Source organism: Prunus avium, chromosome 8, assembly GCF_965620075.1.
Source record: "Prunus avium chromosome 8, drPruAviu1.hap1.1, whole genome shotgun sequence".
NCBI lineage: Eukaryota > Viridiplantae > Streptophyta > Magnoliopsida > Rosales > Rosaceae > Prunus > Prunus avium.
This window is the reverse complement of record NC_142291.1, coordinates 30,977,818-30,993,525: the sequence shown is the minus strand read 5'-3', so window position 1 is coordinate 30,993,525 and position 15,708 is coordinate 30,977,818. Positions and strand designations below refer to the sequence as shown.

The 15,708-nt window shown below is 37.4% G+C and overlaps 2 protein-coding genes across 2 annotated transcripts; both read left to right on the top strand.

The window, feature by feature from the left end:
- The first annotated feature begins 1,416 nt into the window (after positions 1–1,416).
- On the top strand, positions 1,417–3,164 carry LOC110749512 (uncharacterized protein At4g06744-like). The gene is made up of 2 exons (XM_021949623.2): positions 1,417–2,269; positions 2,364–3,164. The coding sequence occupies exons 1-2, from the start codon at positions 1,534–1,536 to the stop codon at positions 2,876–2,878; spliced, it is 1,251 nt and encodes a 416-aa protein (XP_021805315.2). The 5' UTR covers positions 1,417–1,533; the 3' UTR covers positions 2,879–3,164.
- A 5,387-nt stretch (positions 3,165–8,551) lies between these two features.
- On the top strand, positions 8,552–9,851 carry LOC148292532 (uncharacterized protein At4g06744-like). The gene is made up of 2 exons (XM_088246203.1): positions 8,552–9,063; positions 9,214–9,851. Exons 1-2 carry the CDS (start codon positions 8,601–8,603, stop codon positions 9,624–9,626), a joined length of 876 nt encoding a protein of 291 aa, XP_088102329.1. The 5' UTR covers positions 8,552–8,600; the 3' UTR covers positions 9,627–9,851.
- Positions 9,852–15,708: the final 5,857 nt, after the last annotated feature.

Below are 15,708 nucleotides of genomic sequence, written 5' to 3'. Positions count from 1 at the left end.
AATTATGACCATTGTTTTTTTCAAATATTAAAAAAGAATCCTATATATATAATGCCGCAGATAATAAAATAGTTAATTGTTAGTTTTATTTTTCATAATTTTTCGGGGGTTTTTTTTTAATATAATTTTAAAATTGCATTTTGTATTGTTTTAAAAGTAGATAAATCATAGGGGCAAAATTTGAAATCCAGACCAAAAACTTCCATGATCAGGTTCAGGAGTGCAGTTGAGTGATCTGCCCTTTCATGTCACGAGAGAGAGAGAGAGAGAGAGGCTAAATGGTTTTTTAATGGATTTTCATTAAAAAAATATTTTTTTATTTATTTAATCCACATGTCACGATATGATTGGACATGTGAGCTCCACTTATCTTCCACATCAGACACTTAACATAATTTTTTTGTGATAAAAAGTCCAAATGTTAAGACTATTAGTGTCACAAAAAAACCTCAAGGACCATTTGTTATAATTTCGTAAACGTTAAGGATCATTTGTGATAAAAAGCCTATTAAAAAAGAATCCTATATATATAATGCCGCAGATAATAAAATAGTTAATTGTTAGTTTTATTTTTCATTATTTTTTGGGTTTTTTTATATAATTTTTAAATTGCATTTTGTATTGTTTTAAAAGTAGATAAATCATAGGGGCAAAATTTGAAATCCAGACCAAAAACTTCCATGAGCAGGTTCAAGAGTGCGGTTGAGTGATCTGCCCTTTCATGTCGCGATAGGATCCCTCTTAACTTTTTGAGTTACTTCATGAGGTCACACCCATGACGTGCAAAATCAAGGACTAATCTTTGGGTGGGGAAGATCATACTTTTTTCTTTTTTTTGATGGAACAGGGGGGGAAAGAACCCAAGACCATACTTTTTTTTTTTTTTTGGATCTGAACCATGAGGTGGTCCTGGATGGGCTCCAACTATGGGTGGCACCTTTAAGCCTTAACCACAACCCAGACTAATCCCCACTCACACCGGGTCGGCCCGTAAGGGGTAAAGTGTTGGCCAAAGTGGTGACTTCGTACGAGAGCAGGGATCGAACCCCTGACCTCTCTTAAGGAATGAGAGTGCCGAACCACTCACACCAACCACCTTGGTTAAGACCATACTTTTTTCATGTAAAGCAAAAGACAGACATATAAATTATATTTGATGGAAAGAGAAATTACATGACATATTATAATTTGGTCCTTAAATCTCACTTAGAGTGAGGTATGAATTTAATTTGGCTTTAAATGTTCATTTTGAAACGTAGGTTAGTTCAGCTGGCCAAGGTAGTGTGTCTGTCTCCTTGTACCAAAGTTTGATAAAAAAAAAATATAAAAAACACCGTGGGCTTCAAGTGACAAATATGCTTAAGGTAGAAATTTTTTATGGGAAGATTGTCACATAAGTTAGGGGATGACACTGTATGCTCCAATAATTGCCACTATCATTTCCTTGAAGATGCTCCTATCCTACTTATATATTCTCTCATCACTTCCCTATTCCTAGCTACTCTTGAGCATCCCAATAGCTAAAACAAAAACATGGGCAGCATCTCTTTCTGTGCTTCCCTTCTGCTTGCAACCCTATTTCTACATTTGTGTTTTCAACAAGAGGTTGAAGCCCAACCAGGCCCCTTTATAAACAACCGACTTAGAAATGCCTTCAATGTGATCCAAGCTTTCAAACGCAGAATCCAATCCGACCCCAAAAACTACACAGGAACATGGGTGGGTAACAACGTCTGCAAATATAAGGGCTTCACCTGCGCAGTTGTCCCTGACCTGAAGAAGTTAGCGGTCATTGGAGTCAGCTTCAATGGAGCTTTGTTTGGCGGCTTTAACAACAGGCTGCCTCTCAATGGCTTCATTGACAGGTTGGAGGACTTGGTGTTCTTCCATGCGAACTCCAACAACTTCACGGGCACCGTCCCTAGAGGCACTGCCAGGCACAGATTCTTCTATGAGCTTGATCTCAGCAACAACAAGCTAACTGGAGGCTTCCCAAATGAAACTCTTGGGGCCACAAACTTGACCTTCTTGGACCTCCGGTTCAACTCGTTCAACGCCACGGTTCCACCAAAAGTGTTTAACCTAGATGTTGACCTCCTCTTCCTCAACAACAACAATTTCCAGCAGCGACTTCCAGCCAATCTTGGCTCCACACCTGCCCATTATCTCACCTTTGCCAACAACAAGTTCGTTGGTTCAATCCCAAGAAGCATTCGCCAAGCTAGGAACACCCTTTATGAGGTTCTCTTCCTAGGGAACCGGCTTTCAGGTACAATGTCCTCGAAATTGCTCAAATTTTTGATAATTTTTAGGTTCGATACATTTTCGGTAACATCGATATTTAACACCTTGATTCGTTACAGGGTGTCTACCGTACGAAATTGGGTTCCTGAAACAGGCAACCGTGTTTGATGTGAGCTCCAACATCTTAACAGGCCCCATACCAAACTCCTTTGCTTGCTTGGGGAAGCTGGAGTATCTGAGCTTTGCCAGTAACCAGTTCTATGGGAGGGTACCTGAGGCTGTGTGCAGGTTGCGTAATCTAGAGAGATTTTCCGCGGCAAACAACTATTTCAGTCGGATAGGACCAACTTGTAGGGCATTGATCACGAAGAAGATTCTTGATGTCAGAGGGAACTGCATTCCGGGGCTCCCAAATCAGAAGACAGCTGCTCAATGTGCTGCCTTCTTCTCTATACCCAGAACTTGTCCCAGACTGAGAACGTTGAGGATAATTCCTTGTAGAAGATCACTTTCATCTTTGAATGAGACGAACGCAGATATTAATGAAGACCAATTGACCACCAAAGCATATAATATTCAAGCACCAGCTGAAGCCCCACGAACTTATGCTACTCTTATGCCGCATGGGCATTGATTTGCATCATGTACTTGTGCTCATCCAAAATAAGTGGTCGTGATGGGTCTTCTCTTATTTTGCATATATGTGTTTTGATTTTTTTTTTTTTTTTTGGTTTTAATTTTATTATCTACATGTGTGCTTCTTTTTCTTTTTGTTGGGATTATCTAGCATGTGTGTTATGTTTTCATTTGTTGTAAGCTGAATGTATAAAACTTTATGGATCAATGCACCCTGATTGCCAGAGGCAGTCCTAATTAAGCATATGCAAATTTGCAGAATAATGATTTTTATTTATTTTTCAGTCCTATCACTTTCAAATAGAATGGACAGCATATTTTGTGACCGACACAATATGAACATTGTATTTTTCAGTCCTATCACTTTCAAATAGAATGGACAGCATATTTTGTGACGGAAACAATATCAACATTGTATATATTTTTTTTTATAAAGAAATTCTATGATTGCATTTATAATTCAGCCAAAAAAGGCACTAGTCACAAAGGGCCAATACAAACTAGACACAAAGGGCCATTACAATAACGGAGCGATTTAACATTAAAATTAATACCATCTAGAGCTCCTCCACTAACATCAAAATTAATACAATATCGACATTGTATTAGGTATTGTAGATTGGTAAATCAAGTTTGGTAAGAACCAAAATAAATATGTTGAAACTACTTTCACTATGGTTGGATGGTGCATGACAAATAAATGACTCAGAAAAATCAAATTTTGAGATCTCTAAATGACTCCCAAAAAAAATAAAAATTGATGAGTCATTGACATAGACTACTCTACAAAGTTGTTAACTCTAATAATTTATAGTCTATGCTTGACCAAAAAATAAGTTAGTCTATGTGATAGTTTGTCTTCATTCTTTATAATAAAATGGAACGTAAATGGGAACCAGCCAAGCTTTGCTTCATTCACGAAAGAAAAAGGGAACCAAGCTCAGCTTTATTTACCAAGAAAGAAGGACGATGCTTGCATTATCCTTCTTTGGCATATGCCTTTTTGAAATTCGCCAAAAACAAAACATTAAAAAAAAGAAAGAAAAAAAAGGAAGAAGAAGAAGCATATTGCTTTCGAAAGAGAGTGAAAAAAAATGAAACGTATAATGCCAGATGGGTCCTGACTCTTGAGCCTTTTCTTTTCCCTTTCTCTTTTTCCTGTTCTTTTCCTTTTCCAAGTTTATTGAAGCATGAATCATGTGATGCTGGCAATATAAAAGAGGGATTTCTCTCCATCACGATTCACGATTAGATATAGAAGATAGACCTAGTTGTGTACAACCGTGTGATTAAAAGAAGAAATATCTGTCTATGCTGGGCCTATGTGGGTGGAAGTTAAAGAGACAGAAATAGAGTTCTTTGGATCATGGCCATACGCCCCTAACAACCTAAATAAGTACACATGATATGATGTAAGTGAACTGATAACACCACGTTACGATTTAACTGTCAGTAAAAAGAATTCTTGTACTCGGATGGGTGGACAAAGACATTTATAGGCGGCAACCTTTATTATTCTTTGGGTGGACAAAGACATTTATAACTCCAAGTAATAATTGCACGATTGGAAAGAAGGAAAAGGGCCACGGAAGAATTGACGGAAGTAGTTTTTTTAATATTTTATTGAGTCATGCTAGAGAGATTATCTTTAGATATCAACTTGTGGATCATCTCTAATAGAGATGAAGCCCACCAATACAACGGATCTCACCCTCTATTAGAGAGATGATATACAAGTTAATATCTAAAGTTGGTCTCCTTAGCATTTTCCTATTTTATTAAAGGATTTTTAATTTTATTTATTTATATAAAGCATATCATTGAACTTCAATTATTATTTTTTATACAAGCACTGTTCGGGGAGGGGGAATGGAACCTGAGTGCTGCTATTTTCATCCCTCGTCATACTTCTCCACTCACCATGTAAATTTGAAAAAGCACAATTCTAGTGTTCTCACAGACTAAGAAAAAAGGCATTTGATAGAACAAATCACATAACTTGAGGAAAAAGTTGCAATTAAAGCAATGGCCTGAAGAGGTGCTTGAGAAATTGGGCAATGTGCTACAATAATAGGGAAGGCATAGAGAGAAAGCTATCAACAACCTATAGCTTGGGCAGAGATGGAGGCAGCTCAAGGCCAAAATATCTTCTTCCATTATATGATGGGAAAACAAGAAGTTATTATCTTCAAGGTGCGATGAAAGAGAGTGTTGTTGTCTTTTATTTATTTATTTATTTATTTTTCAAATTTACATGGTGGGTGGGAAGATAAGGTAGGTGGGGAAATAGAACAAGGGTGTGGAAATAGCAACACTCATTGAACCAAGGACATTGAAATTAATTTTTTAAGATCAAACAAAATCACTCAATGTGTTAATACCAAATATCAATAGGGCCAGTCCAAAAGAGCCTAAAGAGCAAAGGCCCATACCACTTGAGGAAGTAGCTGGGCCAATCGACTAATAAAATACACCAACCTTACCTCACACTTAAAGAGGCCTAAATGAGGTAAAGGGAGGCCGCCCAGGCCCATCCAAAGCCCACGATGCCATGACCCATTGCACTAACCCAAACGCCTCTCCCAAGAAGCCCTCACGTGGGAAGAAGAAGCGCTAAAATGGGCTCACGTCATATCCCACTGACGTCTAATTTCCTAAAAAAGAAAGGGCACACGTACGTCAGTCTATCACCGATCGCCCAATAAAATGGTGCCATGTTGTCAACCTCTCTTGAGTCACACATTGGAAAAAGACAATTGCAAGGTCTCATCTTCCCTATATAAAAGGGAGTACTTCTCCATACTTGAGAACAATACTTTTATAAGACTCCTTTGAGGGAAAAAGACTATTAGAGGGTGGTCGGTGAACCCAACCACCTCTTCAGTGACCCATTCATGTTTTCTTTTCATGAGATTGGAGTTACCAGCCACCGTACTTGAGACATATAGAAGTGCGACTTCAGAACCATGCCCACTTTTGAGGAAGGGTTGATTGAGTTTGATGCACTCTAATTGGTGCTGCGAATTTCACGCATCAACATAATGCATAATTATCAAACGTGACGTTGGAGTTACTGGAAAAAGTGATTGATATCTTAAGTTTGAATCTTGTCATTTGTAAAAGAAAAAAAAAACATACGAATGTGAATCAATATGATTAACAAATGTGATACAATATTTTATTCATTATTACGTACTTGGGTTGCTATCCTAAGTCAAGATGATGAAGCTGTCAAAGTTTGAAAACAACTAGCTACCAAAGCTGTTGAAACGCGAGCACAAAATGAAAAAGCATTCAAACCCTAAGAAAAATGCTTTAGATCCCTCTCCTCGCGATGACTTGTTTATGACTATTTCACCTGAAAGGGAATCCATATAGAACCCTAGCTCCGATGCATAAGAGGGAGTGAATACTGAAGAGCATCCTACCCATCAGCCAATGAATATGCAAGGCACTCCCCACAAGTCACGGCAGTACGTAGCCATTCAAGTGTGATTGCTTCATTATCTCAATCAATCCCTATAATCTTGGAACTGCCTATTTTATGTTTTACCGTTTGTATAATTTACTCTGTTTATACTCATGTACAAAGTCAACTGTATAGCATATAAAAGAAATCCAATACAACCAGAATACTCATCGTGGGGTGTTCTTTCTATTCTACTTCTTATTCTTCTCTAAACCCTAGTTATTTCTCTACATGGTATCAGAGCCTCGCAGAGGCTAGCAACCCCTTTTCGATCCTAATGACAAACTCTTCCTCTCCTATAAACTCTTCTTCTGTCTCTCAGACTACTTCTCAAAATACCATGACCACCACACCATCTTCTATTCCAACTTCTTTCAATATCGCTCACTTGTTTACAACACCAATGGATCGTAATAATTTTCTCTGTTGGAAATCTCAGTTTGAAGATGTACTAGAATTACATGATCTGGAAGATGTGATTAAGACAGAAACCCATCCTCAGAAGAAACTTCCCGATGGTTCTCTCAATCCAGCCTATTCAAAAGACAAACTAGTCTTAAGTTGGATCAAGGCCACGGCTTCATCTTCTATAAAGACCCTTCTGATTCCATGTTCTACAGCATATGAGGCATGGACGCTGCTTGAGAAACGACTGTCACCCCTGTCCAAAACTTATATTCGTACCTTGCGAGATCAGATACGCACTCTCAAAAAGGATCCAGAAAAGTCAGTTGCTGATTATTTGATCCACGCCAAGTCTCTCTTTGATTCTGTCACTGCGGCTGGCACCTCAATTTCTTATGGCGAACTTATTGATTATATACTCGATGGCCTAGGCCATGAATACAAAGAATTTACTACCTCCCTTCATCTTCTACCCTCTCTAACCTTTGATGAATTTTATGATTTGTTAATACAGGAAGAACAGTTGCTGAAGAGGATGTCTTCCCTCTCCTTATCACAAAGTGTAGCACTCACCTCTGATCGCAGTACCAATGATCAGGCCACTCCGAACCGAGCCCAAAGCACCACTCACCACAACCATTCTCAAACCCGGTCTCAAAACTTTGGAAGAGGACGAGGTCGAGGTCGCAGTTGGCATAATGGAAGAAATTCATGTCGTTCTCCTAACTGGAATTCCAACTACCATAATGGCGGGACCTTCACTCGCGACAACGGCTGGCAGAATAGTCGTGATCACCGTCGTCCTCAATTTCTAACAGACACTAGATCATCAATGCCTTCACATGATGGACGTCCACCACTGCTCCCAACACCACCATATCAACCTCCTTTTCAGTTTCAAGAAACCTGTCAGATGTGCAACCGGCAAGGCCACACTTCACGTGTATGTCCTGATCGTGGTAATTACGCCTACATGGCAGAGTCTAACACCTCCAATATCCCTTCACCATCTATTCCTACTAACACAAGTTGGTGTGTTGACTCCGGGGCAACCCATCATATGGTGTCGAGTCCTTCTCAACTCCCCTTTGTGAAGCCATATACAGGTAATGATTCCATTATTGTAGGTAATGGCACTCGTCTCTCAATAAGTCATATTGGTCAAACTAATATTGGTCCTTTGAAACTTACTAATGTTCTATGTGTTCCCGCTATCCGAAAGAATCTATTGTCTATACACCGTTTTTCTAAGGATAATAATTGCTATTTTGAGATGTATGCTAATGGTTTTCACGTAAAGGACAATATGACGGGGAGGACATTACTCACTGGCAGTAGCTCTGGCGACTTGTACCATATTCAAGCAAATCCTACAATCTCAGGGAAGCTAGTCTTTTATGGTGAAAGGACTACCCAAGATATTTGGCATACAAGAGATTGTGAAAAAAGTTAGGTAATTGTAACATTCTCCAATCCCACACAGACCATGTGTAAACGTCAGAATTCCATTAATTTCCACGCATGTAACTAATGAACCATATGATTCATATCTTCTAGAGAGAAAAAAAAGGGAGGCAATGAAGACAAAAGGACCCAAAAATGTCTGCATAAACGCTCTGGAACATCGCCTACCAAAAAAGAGTGGGAAAACTAGTGTTCCGGGTCAAAGCCACTACCAAAAAGTCTAATCATGTGCACAAACTTTAATTATGATACTGAGACTTCAAATCTATCCATAAGATATTTATATATATATACAGAACACTTATCAAATGTCCTTATAACTATAATCTTCTTCTGTTCTTTCAAACTCTTGCACTTGAGGCCATTCAATTAAATTTGTAAGATGGGAAGCTTCTTTTTACTAATTAACCGTTTTCTTCAAGCCTTAATGATCATCGTCCTTCCTTGTTTCTTCACCAGTGTAATTTGCACAAATTTTGAAAGCCCATCACAATTATCTTCCTTACTCCCCCCATTACCTCCACTACCACTAATCCCCTTACCTCCAATTATCCCTGAGCTTTTGAACTTCACAGACCAAAGACTAGCTCTGGCGTACCCTATAATATACGCCTTCAAGAACACCATCACTTCAGACCCTCTAGGCATCACTCAAACCTGGGTTGGCTCGGATATATGCACCTACAAGGGCTTCTACTGTGATCGCCCACCAGACAATCAAAGCGCCATTGCTCTCGCCTCCATCGATTTCAATGGTTTCCAACTCAGTGCTCCCAGTATCGACGGCTTCATCGACCAACTTCCTGACCTTGCACTCTTCCATGCAAACTCTAACAACTTTTCAGGTACGATATGGTCTGAAAATTCGAATAATATCTTCAATTTTTTTCGGTACATTTTGGTCAACATTTTCATACTCTTAATTTCTACCGATGTATATCCTAAATTTTAAACCCTGAAGTCGACGTTTGTGTTCATATTGATGTTTAATTCAGGTATCATTTCTCCAAAAATTGCAAATCTCAAATATCTCTACGAGCTTGACATAAGCAACAACAACTTCTTTGGCCCTTTCCCCACGGCTCTTCTCACCATGAATAGCCTATCATTTTTGGACATTCGTTTCAACTCTTTTACTGGGTCTGTACCACCACAAATTTTCAAGAAAACCCTAGACGTCCTCTTCATTAACAACAACAAATTCACACTAAAACTTCCAGACAACGTTGGAGCTACACCAGCCCGTTATCTCACTTTAGCCAACAACAAATTCACCGGGCCAATCCCAAAAAGCATTGGCAGCGCTTCATCAACTTTGATAGAAGCTCTACTCATGAACAATTTGATAACGGGTTGCGTCCCTTATGAACTAGCACTACTACAAAAAACACTTTGCGCGACGAAATAATTTTGTTGCGCAAAGTACAATTTCGTCGCGCAAACTTTGCGCGACGAAATTTTGGTCGCGCAAGTTCTGTCGCGCAAAGATCGTAAAGAAAGATTTTGCGCGACGAACTATAACAACTTTGCGCGACAAATACTAACGTCGCTAAAAGATACTTTGCGCGACGAATTATAACTACTTTGGGCGATGAATAATATTATTTTGCGCGACGAAAGTTAAGGTCGCGCAAATACACTTTGGTGACGAATCCTAATGTCGCGCAAATCTTTGCGCGACGAAATATTCAATTTTTTTTATTTTTTATTTTTAAAATTTTTTTAATTAAAATTAACTAGTTTAATAGTTTGCGCGACGAAATATTTTGTCGCCCAAGGTTTCTGACATTTTGTTTTATTATTTCTTTTATATCAATTTCATTATATTAATTTTTCAAATTTTTACTTTTTAAATTTAATTTAATTGTATGATATTTTTTTAATTACTTTAATTTAAATTGACATATTCAAAATAAAATTACATATGAAAAATAGTGGTCAAATTATCCAATATATATAATATTCAAAATGTACACATAAATTAACAAAGTACAATAATAAAATCTACAAGCCTATTGTGGTGGTAGTGGCGGAGGATATGTTTCGATAGCGTCCAAATCCTCAACTTTAGCCGTCAAAGTCTCGACGATTCCCTACAAAAAAAACAAATATTGTCAAATAACAACAAAATAACAAAAAATTGGCATAAACTCAAAACTAACTCCAAAAACATATATTAATGAAAAAAAAAAAAAAACTTTGGAGAGAATATACCTTTTGGCAAGATTTTGAGTGAGTGAGAATGAGAGGGAGAAGTGAGTGTGAGAGAATAGAGAAGATAGTGAGAGAGAGATGAAAGAGTGAGTGAGAGTGAGAGATGATGAAAAGAGATATAAGAGAGTGAGAGACTAAGTGAGAGGAGTGAGTGTGAGAGAAAGGGTAGGATTTGGGGAGAAGGAAAGAGAGAGGAGAGGTAAGAGTAGAAGACATTGAGAAAATGGTGGAGGTGTTATTTTGGTTTTAAAAACCGTATCACTTTGCGCGACGAAACAATATATTGGTCGTGCAAAGTCTCGAAATTTTTTTTTTTTTAAAAATCCCATTTTTGGTGTGCGCCCAAATTTTTAGGGTTTTGCGCTACGAAATTTTGGTCGCTCAAAGTTTTGCGCGACCACAATATTCCCGCTTCCCATTTTTGGTACCCGCCCAAATTTTTCGGGTATACTTTGCGCGACGAACGGCTATATATTGGTCCCGCAAAGTCGTAAATTTTTTTATTTTAAAATTCCCAATTTTGGTACCCGCCAAATTTTTAGAGTATACTTTGCGCGACAAACAACTATATATTGGTCGCGCAAAGGTGGAAAAAAAATTTAAAAAAAATTTCACATTTTTGGTACCCGCCCAAATTTTTCGGGTATACTTTGCGCGACGAACGACTATATATTGGTCCCGCAAACATTTGCTCGACGAATTATATATTCGTCCCGCAAAGTTTTAATTTTTTTTTTTTAAATTCCCATTTTTGGTACTCGCCAATTTTTAGAATATACTTTGCGCAACGAACTACTATATATTAGTCACGCAAAGTCGTAAAAAAAATTCTCATTTTTGGTACCTGCACAAATTTTTAGAGTATACTTTACGCGACGAATTATTATATTGGTCGCACAAAGTCTTAAAAAAAATTTAAACCTACTAATAAATATATATACTATTCAATTTCTTAAGTGTTATACGTACAAAATAAACAAATTTAAAGCTACTCAACAATCCAACCGTCAAACTTGTTTGTTTATACTTCGAGATCGTATACGCCAAAATTCGGAAAAAATAAACATTAAGAGATCAAGTAATGGGACAAAACATTTCAACGGTTATTAAAGAAAAATCAAGATTTAACGGTTATTTCAACTCTGATTTTGATGATTTTTTACAGCTACACTCCTTGACCCTATATGAATACAATGACTGCATTCGATCGTCAATTTAAAATATTGACACTAGTGGATACCACAAAATCTTATGTTATATTTAATGAAAGTATAAATAAACTCTTAATTGTTAGTGAATATATTGTTTTGATGGCATACACATTCTATGAAACTAGTTTCAACGATCCAACCATCAAACTTATTTGTTTACACATCGAGATCATATACGCCAAAAATCGGGAATTTTTTTTTTCCAGAGATCAAGTAACGGGACAAAACATTTTGATGGTTATAAACGAAAAATCAAAATTTAACGGTTATTTCAACTCTGATTTTGATGATTTTTTACAGCTACACTCCTTGACCCTATATGAATACAATGACTGCATTCGATCGTCAATTTAAAATATTTACACTAGTGGATACCACAAAATCTTATGTTATATTTAATGAAAGTATAAATAAACTCTTAATTGTTAGTGAATATATTGTTTTGATGGCGTATGTATTCTATGAAACTAGTTTCAACGATCTAACCGTCAAACTTGTTTGTTTATACTTCGAGATCGTATACCCTAAAAATCGGAAAAAATAAACATTCAGAGATCACGTAATGGGACAAGACTTTTCGATGGTTATAAACAAAAATCACGATTTAACGGTTATTTTAACTCCGATTTTGATGATTTTTTTACAGCTACACTCCTTGAACCTATATGAATACAATGACTCAATTTGATTTTCAATTTAAAATATTTACACTAGTGGATACAACAAAATCTTATGTTGTATTTAATGAAAGTATAAATAAACTCTTAATTGTTAGTGAATATATTGTTTTGATGGCATACGCATTCTACGAAACTAGTTTCAAAGATCCAACCGTCAAACTTGTTTGTTTATACTTCGAGATCATATACGCCAAAAATCGGAAAAAATAAACATTCAGAGATCAAGTAATAGGACAAAAAATTTTGAAGGTTATAAACGAAAAATCACGATTTAACGGTTATTTCAATTTCGATTTTGATGATTTTTTACAGCTACACTCCTTGACCCTATATGAATACAATGAACCAATTTGATCGTCAATTTAAAATATAATACATTTAAAATATTATATTTTTCTAACAAAATAATTGTTTTTTTTTAAATTTTATTTTTGTAAAGACTTTGCAAGACGAAGTTTATAAATTCGTCGCGCAAAGTCATGCAAAGATTTTTATTAAAAAAATTATTTTATTTATTTTTGTAAAGACTTTGCGAGACGAAATACACTTCGTCGCCCAAGACTTTGTGCACCGAATTTTATTGTTTCGTCGCGCAAAGTCATGCAAAGATTTTTACAAATAATTTTTTTATTTTCTTTATTTTTGTAAAGACTTTACGAGACGAACCACACTTCGTTGCGCAAGACTTTGTGCATCGAATTTTATTGTTTCGTCGCGCAAAGTTACTTTGAGCGACGATGTTTTGTCTTCGCAAAGTGACTTTGTGCGACGATTTGTGTTTCGTTGTGCAAAATTTAGTCGCGTAAGACTTTGAGCGACGAAATTTAATTTTCGTCGCGCAAAGTCACTTTGAGCGACGAATTGTGTTTCGTCGCGCAAATGTTTTTTTTTACTAGTGTAGGGTTTCTAAAAGATGCAACACTCTTTGATGCTGGAAACAACCAATTCACAGGCCCATTGCCGTGTTCATTGGGATGCTTGGAGAAGATTGAGCAGCTTAATTTCGCCGAAAACTTCCTCTACGGAAAGGTGCCGGAGGTGGTGTGTGAATTAGGGAACTTGGCCAATTTATCGTTGTCTAACAACTATTTTACGATGGTTGAGCCAATTTGTAGGAAGCTGATTAAAAGTGGGGTTCTTGACTTGAGGAAGAACTGCATTCGTGATCTTGCAGATCAAAGATCAGTGGAGGAATATGCCTCGTTTTCCTTGCACCCTAGAAGTTGCCAGCATCCGGAGAGCTTTAGTTTCATGCCTTGTAAGGTTCCCCCAAAATAGAAGGGACATTTGGATTCTTATGCTGCTCGTTTGCGGCATAGATTAATATGAGGACTTGCTATAGGGTTATTTAGCTGGTCAGGGTATAGATCATAATTAAATAATTTAGTAGGGATCGATACGAGAATACTTGTCAATGTAATGTGATTAAATGAAACATAAGATATTCGGATGCATATATAAGTGAATATTCTTAATAAGTGACAACTCTTTTATGCAAATGCATTTATTTTAAGCCTATTTTTATTTGTTAATTATGAAAAGTCATATTTACCCTAAAATTTGGTTAAATCTAACAGAAAATTAGACGGTTGGACCAATGGACATAATAATATAGAGTTGATGGACCATTTGAACGAACAATTTAATTGATGAACCAAAATATAAATCGGGTATAAGTTTGAGGGCCATTTGAGTAAATAACCCTTGATTCAATTTTGTTACGTATGTGTAAAAGATGTGATGAATAAATATAAGTATTAGGATATGAATGAGAGAAATGAACAATTTTTGTGATTGTTGCATTCTTCTAATTTTTTTGGTGGGGTTGTGTTGAACTTCAAACTAGACCATTATGTTGAAACAACATATCATGGATGCTCACAGACCAGTTGAACCACTACAAGCTTATGTAGGAAAGAAAGAAAAATCAGAACAAAAACATTAGTGCACCACTTACAACTATCGGAATCGATAGAACATGGCAACAATTAAAGTAAGTGACCAACTAAAAAAAAGACGAGAGAAACCAATCATGGTTTGCAGAAGACTTCGACCACAATGAGTTTGGAATTAGTTGGAACCCAAAAAGAAAAGACTCCACGATGCCTTATTGTTGGAAAATTGGCTCGCATAAAGGATACCAAGTTTTGGACTAGCGACCGGTCGCAGGACATTTGCGACCGGTCGTTTTTACACAAATTCGAAGTCTGGAGAGAAGTCGACTCGCGACCGGTCGCCAACCATTTGTGACCGGTCGTTTTTACACAGAGTCGAAGTCTGAAGACTCTGTGCAAAAACAACCGGTCGCTCAGTGCGTGCGACCGGTCGCCCAGCACGTGCAGTTTCGGATTTCTCGAGTTTTGAACTCTAATTTCAAGGGCTATCGCCTCCCACCTACTTGCAAGGACTCTAGGGGTCACTTCTAAGTCAGAAGAACGTTGGCAATCAGTTGGGGGGTTTGAGGTAGCATTGAAGGACATTGGAAGACTTGTTTCAAGGTGTAGCTACCCTATGGTTCTATATAGGGTGGCTACACAAGTAACCAACAATACATAGCTTGTGGCTGGCCTAACCTGTGGTCTATGTCAGGTATTCAAGGGCAGAACGTGGGAGACAAAGCAAGGGTCTTCTCTCAAGTCTAGAGGCTCATGTATTAAAGAAAAGAGTGAGCAAGTATGAAGATGTAAGAGAGTTAGAGAGAGTTGGAAGAAAAGTAGCTGGGAACTAGTGAGTCAAGAAGAGGAGATAATTCTCAAGTGTATCAAGGTGTTGAGCAAGGGTGTGAGAGAAACATATTGTGAGGGTAGTGTTCTAAAGGGGTTTCTATTTGTAAACCAAAGTTGTAACCTATCTTCATTAGTTAAATTTCTCAAGGGGATCACCAAGAGAGGATGTAGGCAAATTGCTGAACCTCTATAAACACTTGTGTCTTTTGTGCTTGAGTTATTTTTCTGTGTGTGTGTGTAAGATTCATCCATCATTGAGTCTTGTCCAAAGTCCATCAACAACAAGGTCTAAAGGGCAGTGAGTTGGTTCTAATTCACAACACTTATTTCATATTGTATGGGTCTTTTTCTTTCAGCACCTACAAATGGGCTGAGCCGCCGTAAGGAGCAAAATGGCTTAAATTTCCCCATTGTGTCTGAGTTCGAGAATCAAACCTCAAGTGTGCTTCGAAAGGGTAGCGGAGCCTTAGGAAAAACCCTGGTTATCTTCACCAACAAAAAAGACAATTGCTTGCAAATAAATATTTAGGCTTGGCATGAGAAGCTTGTGGCATGGGAGCTGAGCATTCGTGAGTTTAGCATGAGAGAGAGAAGGCTTGAGTTTCCTATGAGAAACATAGGCTTGAAGTAAGGGGAAGAGAGAGTTTTTGGGAGGATTT

Excerpts from the sequence above, each read along its gene's own strand:
- LOC110749512 (XM_021949623.2), top strand. The coding sequence starts at position 1,534 with ATGGGCAGCATCTCTTTCTGTGCTTCCCTTCTGCTTGCAACCCTATTT. Across the intron at positions 2,270-2,363 it reads CCTAGGGAACCGGCTTTCAG|GGTGTCTACCGTACGAAATT; the intron begins GTACAATGTCCT and ends GATTCGTTACAG.
- LOC148292532 (XM_088246203.1), top strand. The coding sequence starts at position 8,601 with ATGGGAAGCTTCTTTTTACTAATTAACCGTTTTCTTCAAGCCTTAATG. Across the intron at positions 9,064-9,213 it reads AAACTCTAACAACTTTTCAG|GTATCATTTCTCCAAAAATT; the intron begins GTACGATATGGT and ends TGTTTAATTCAG.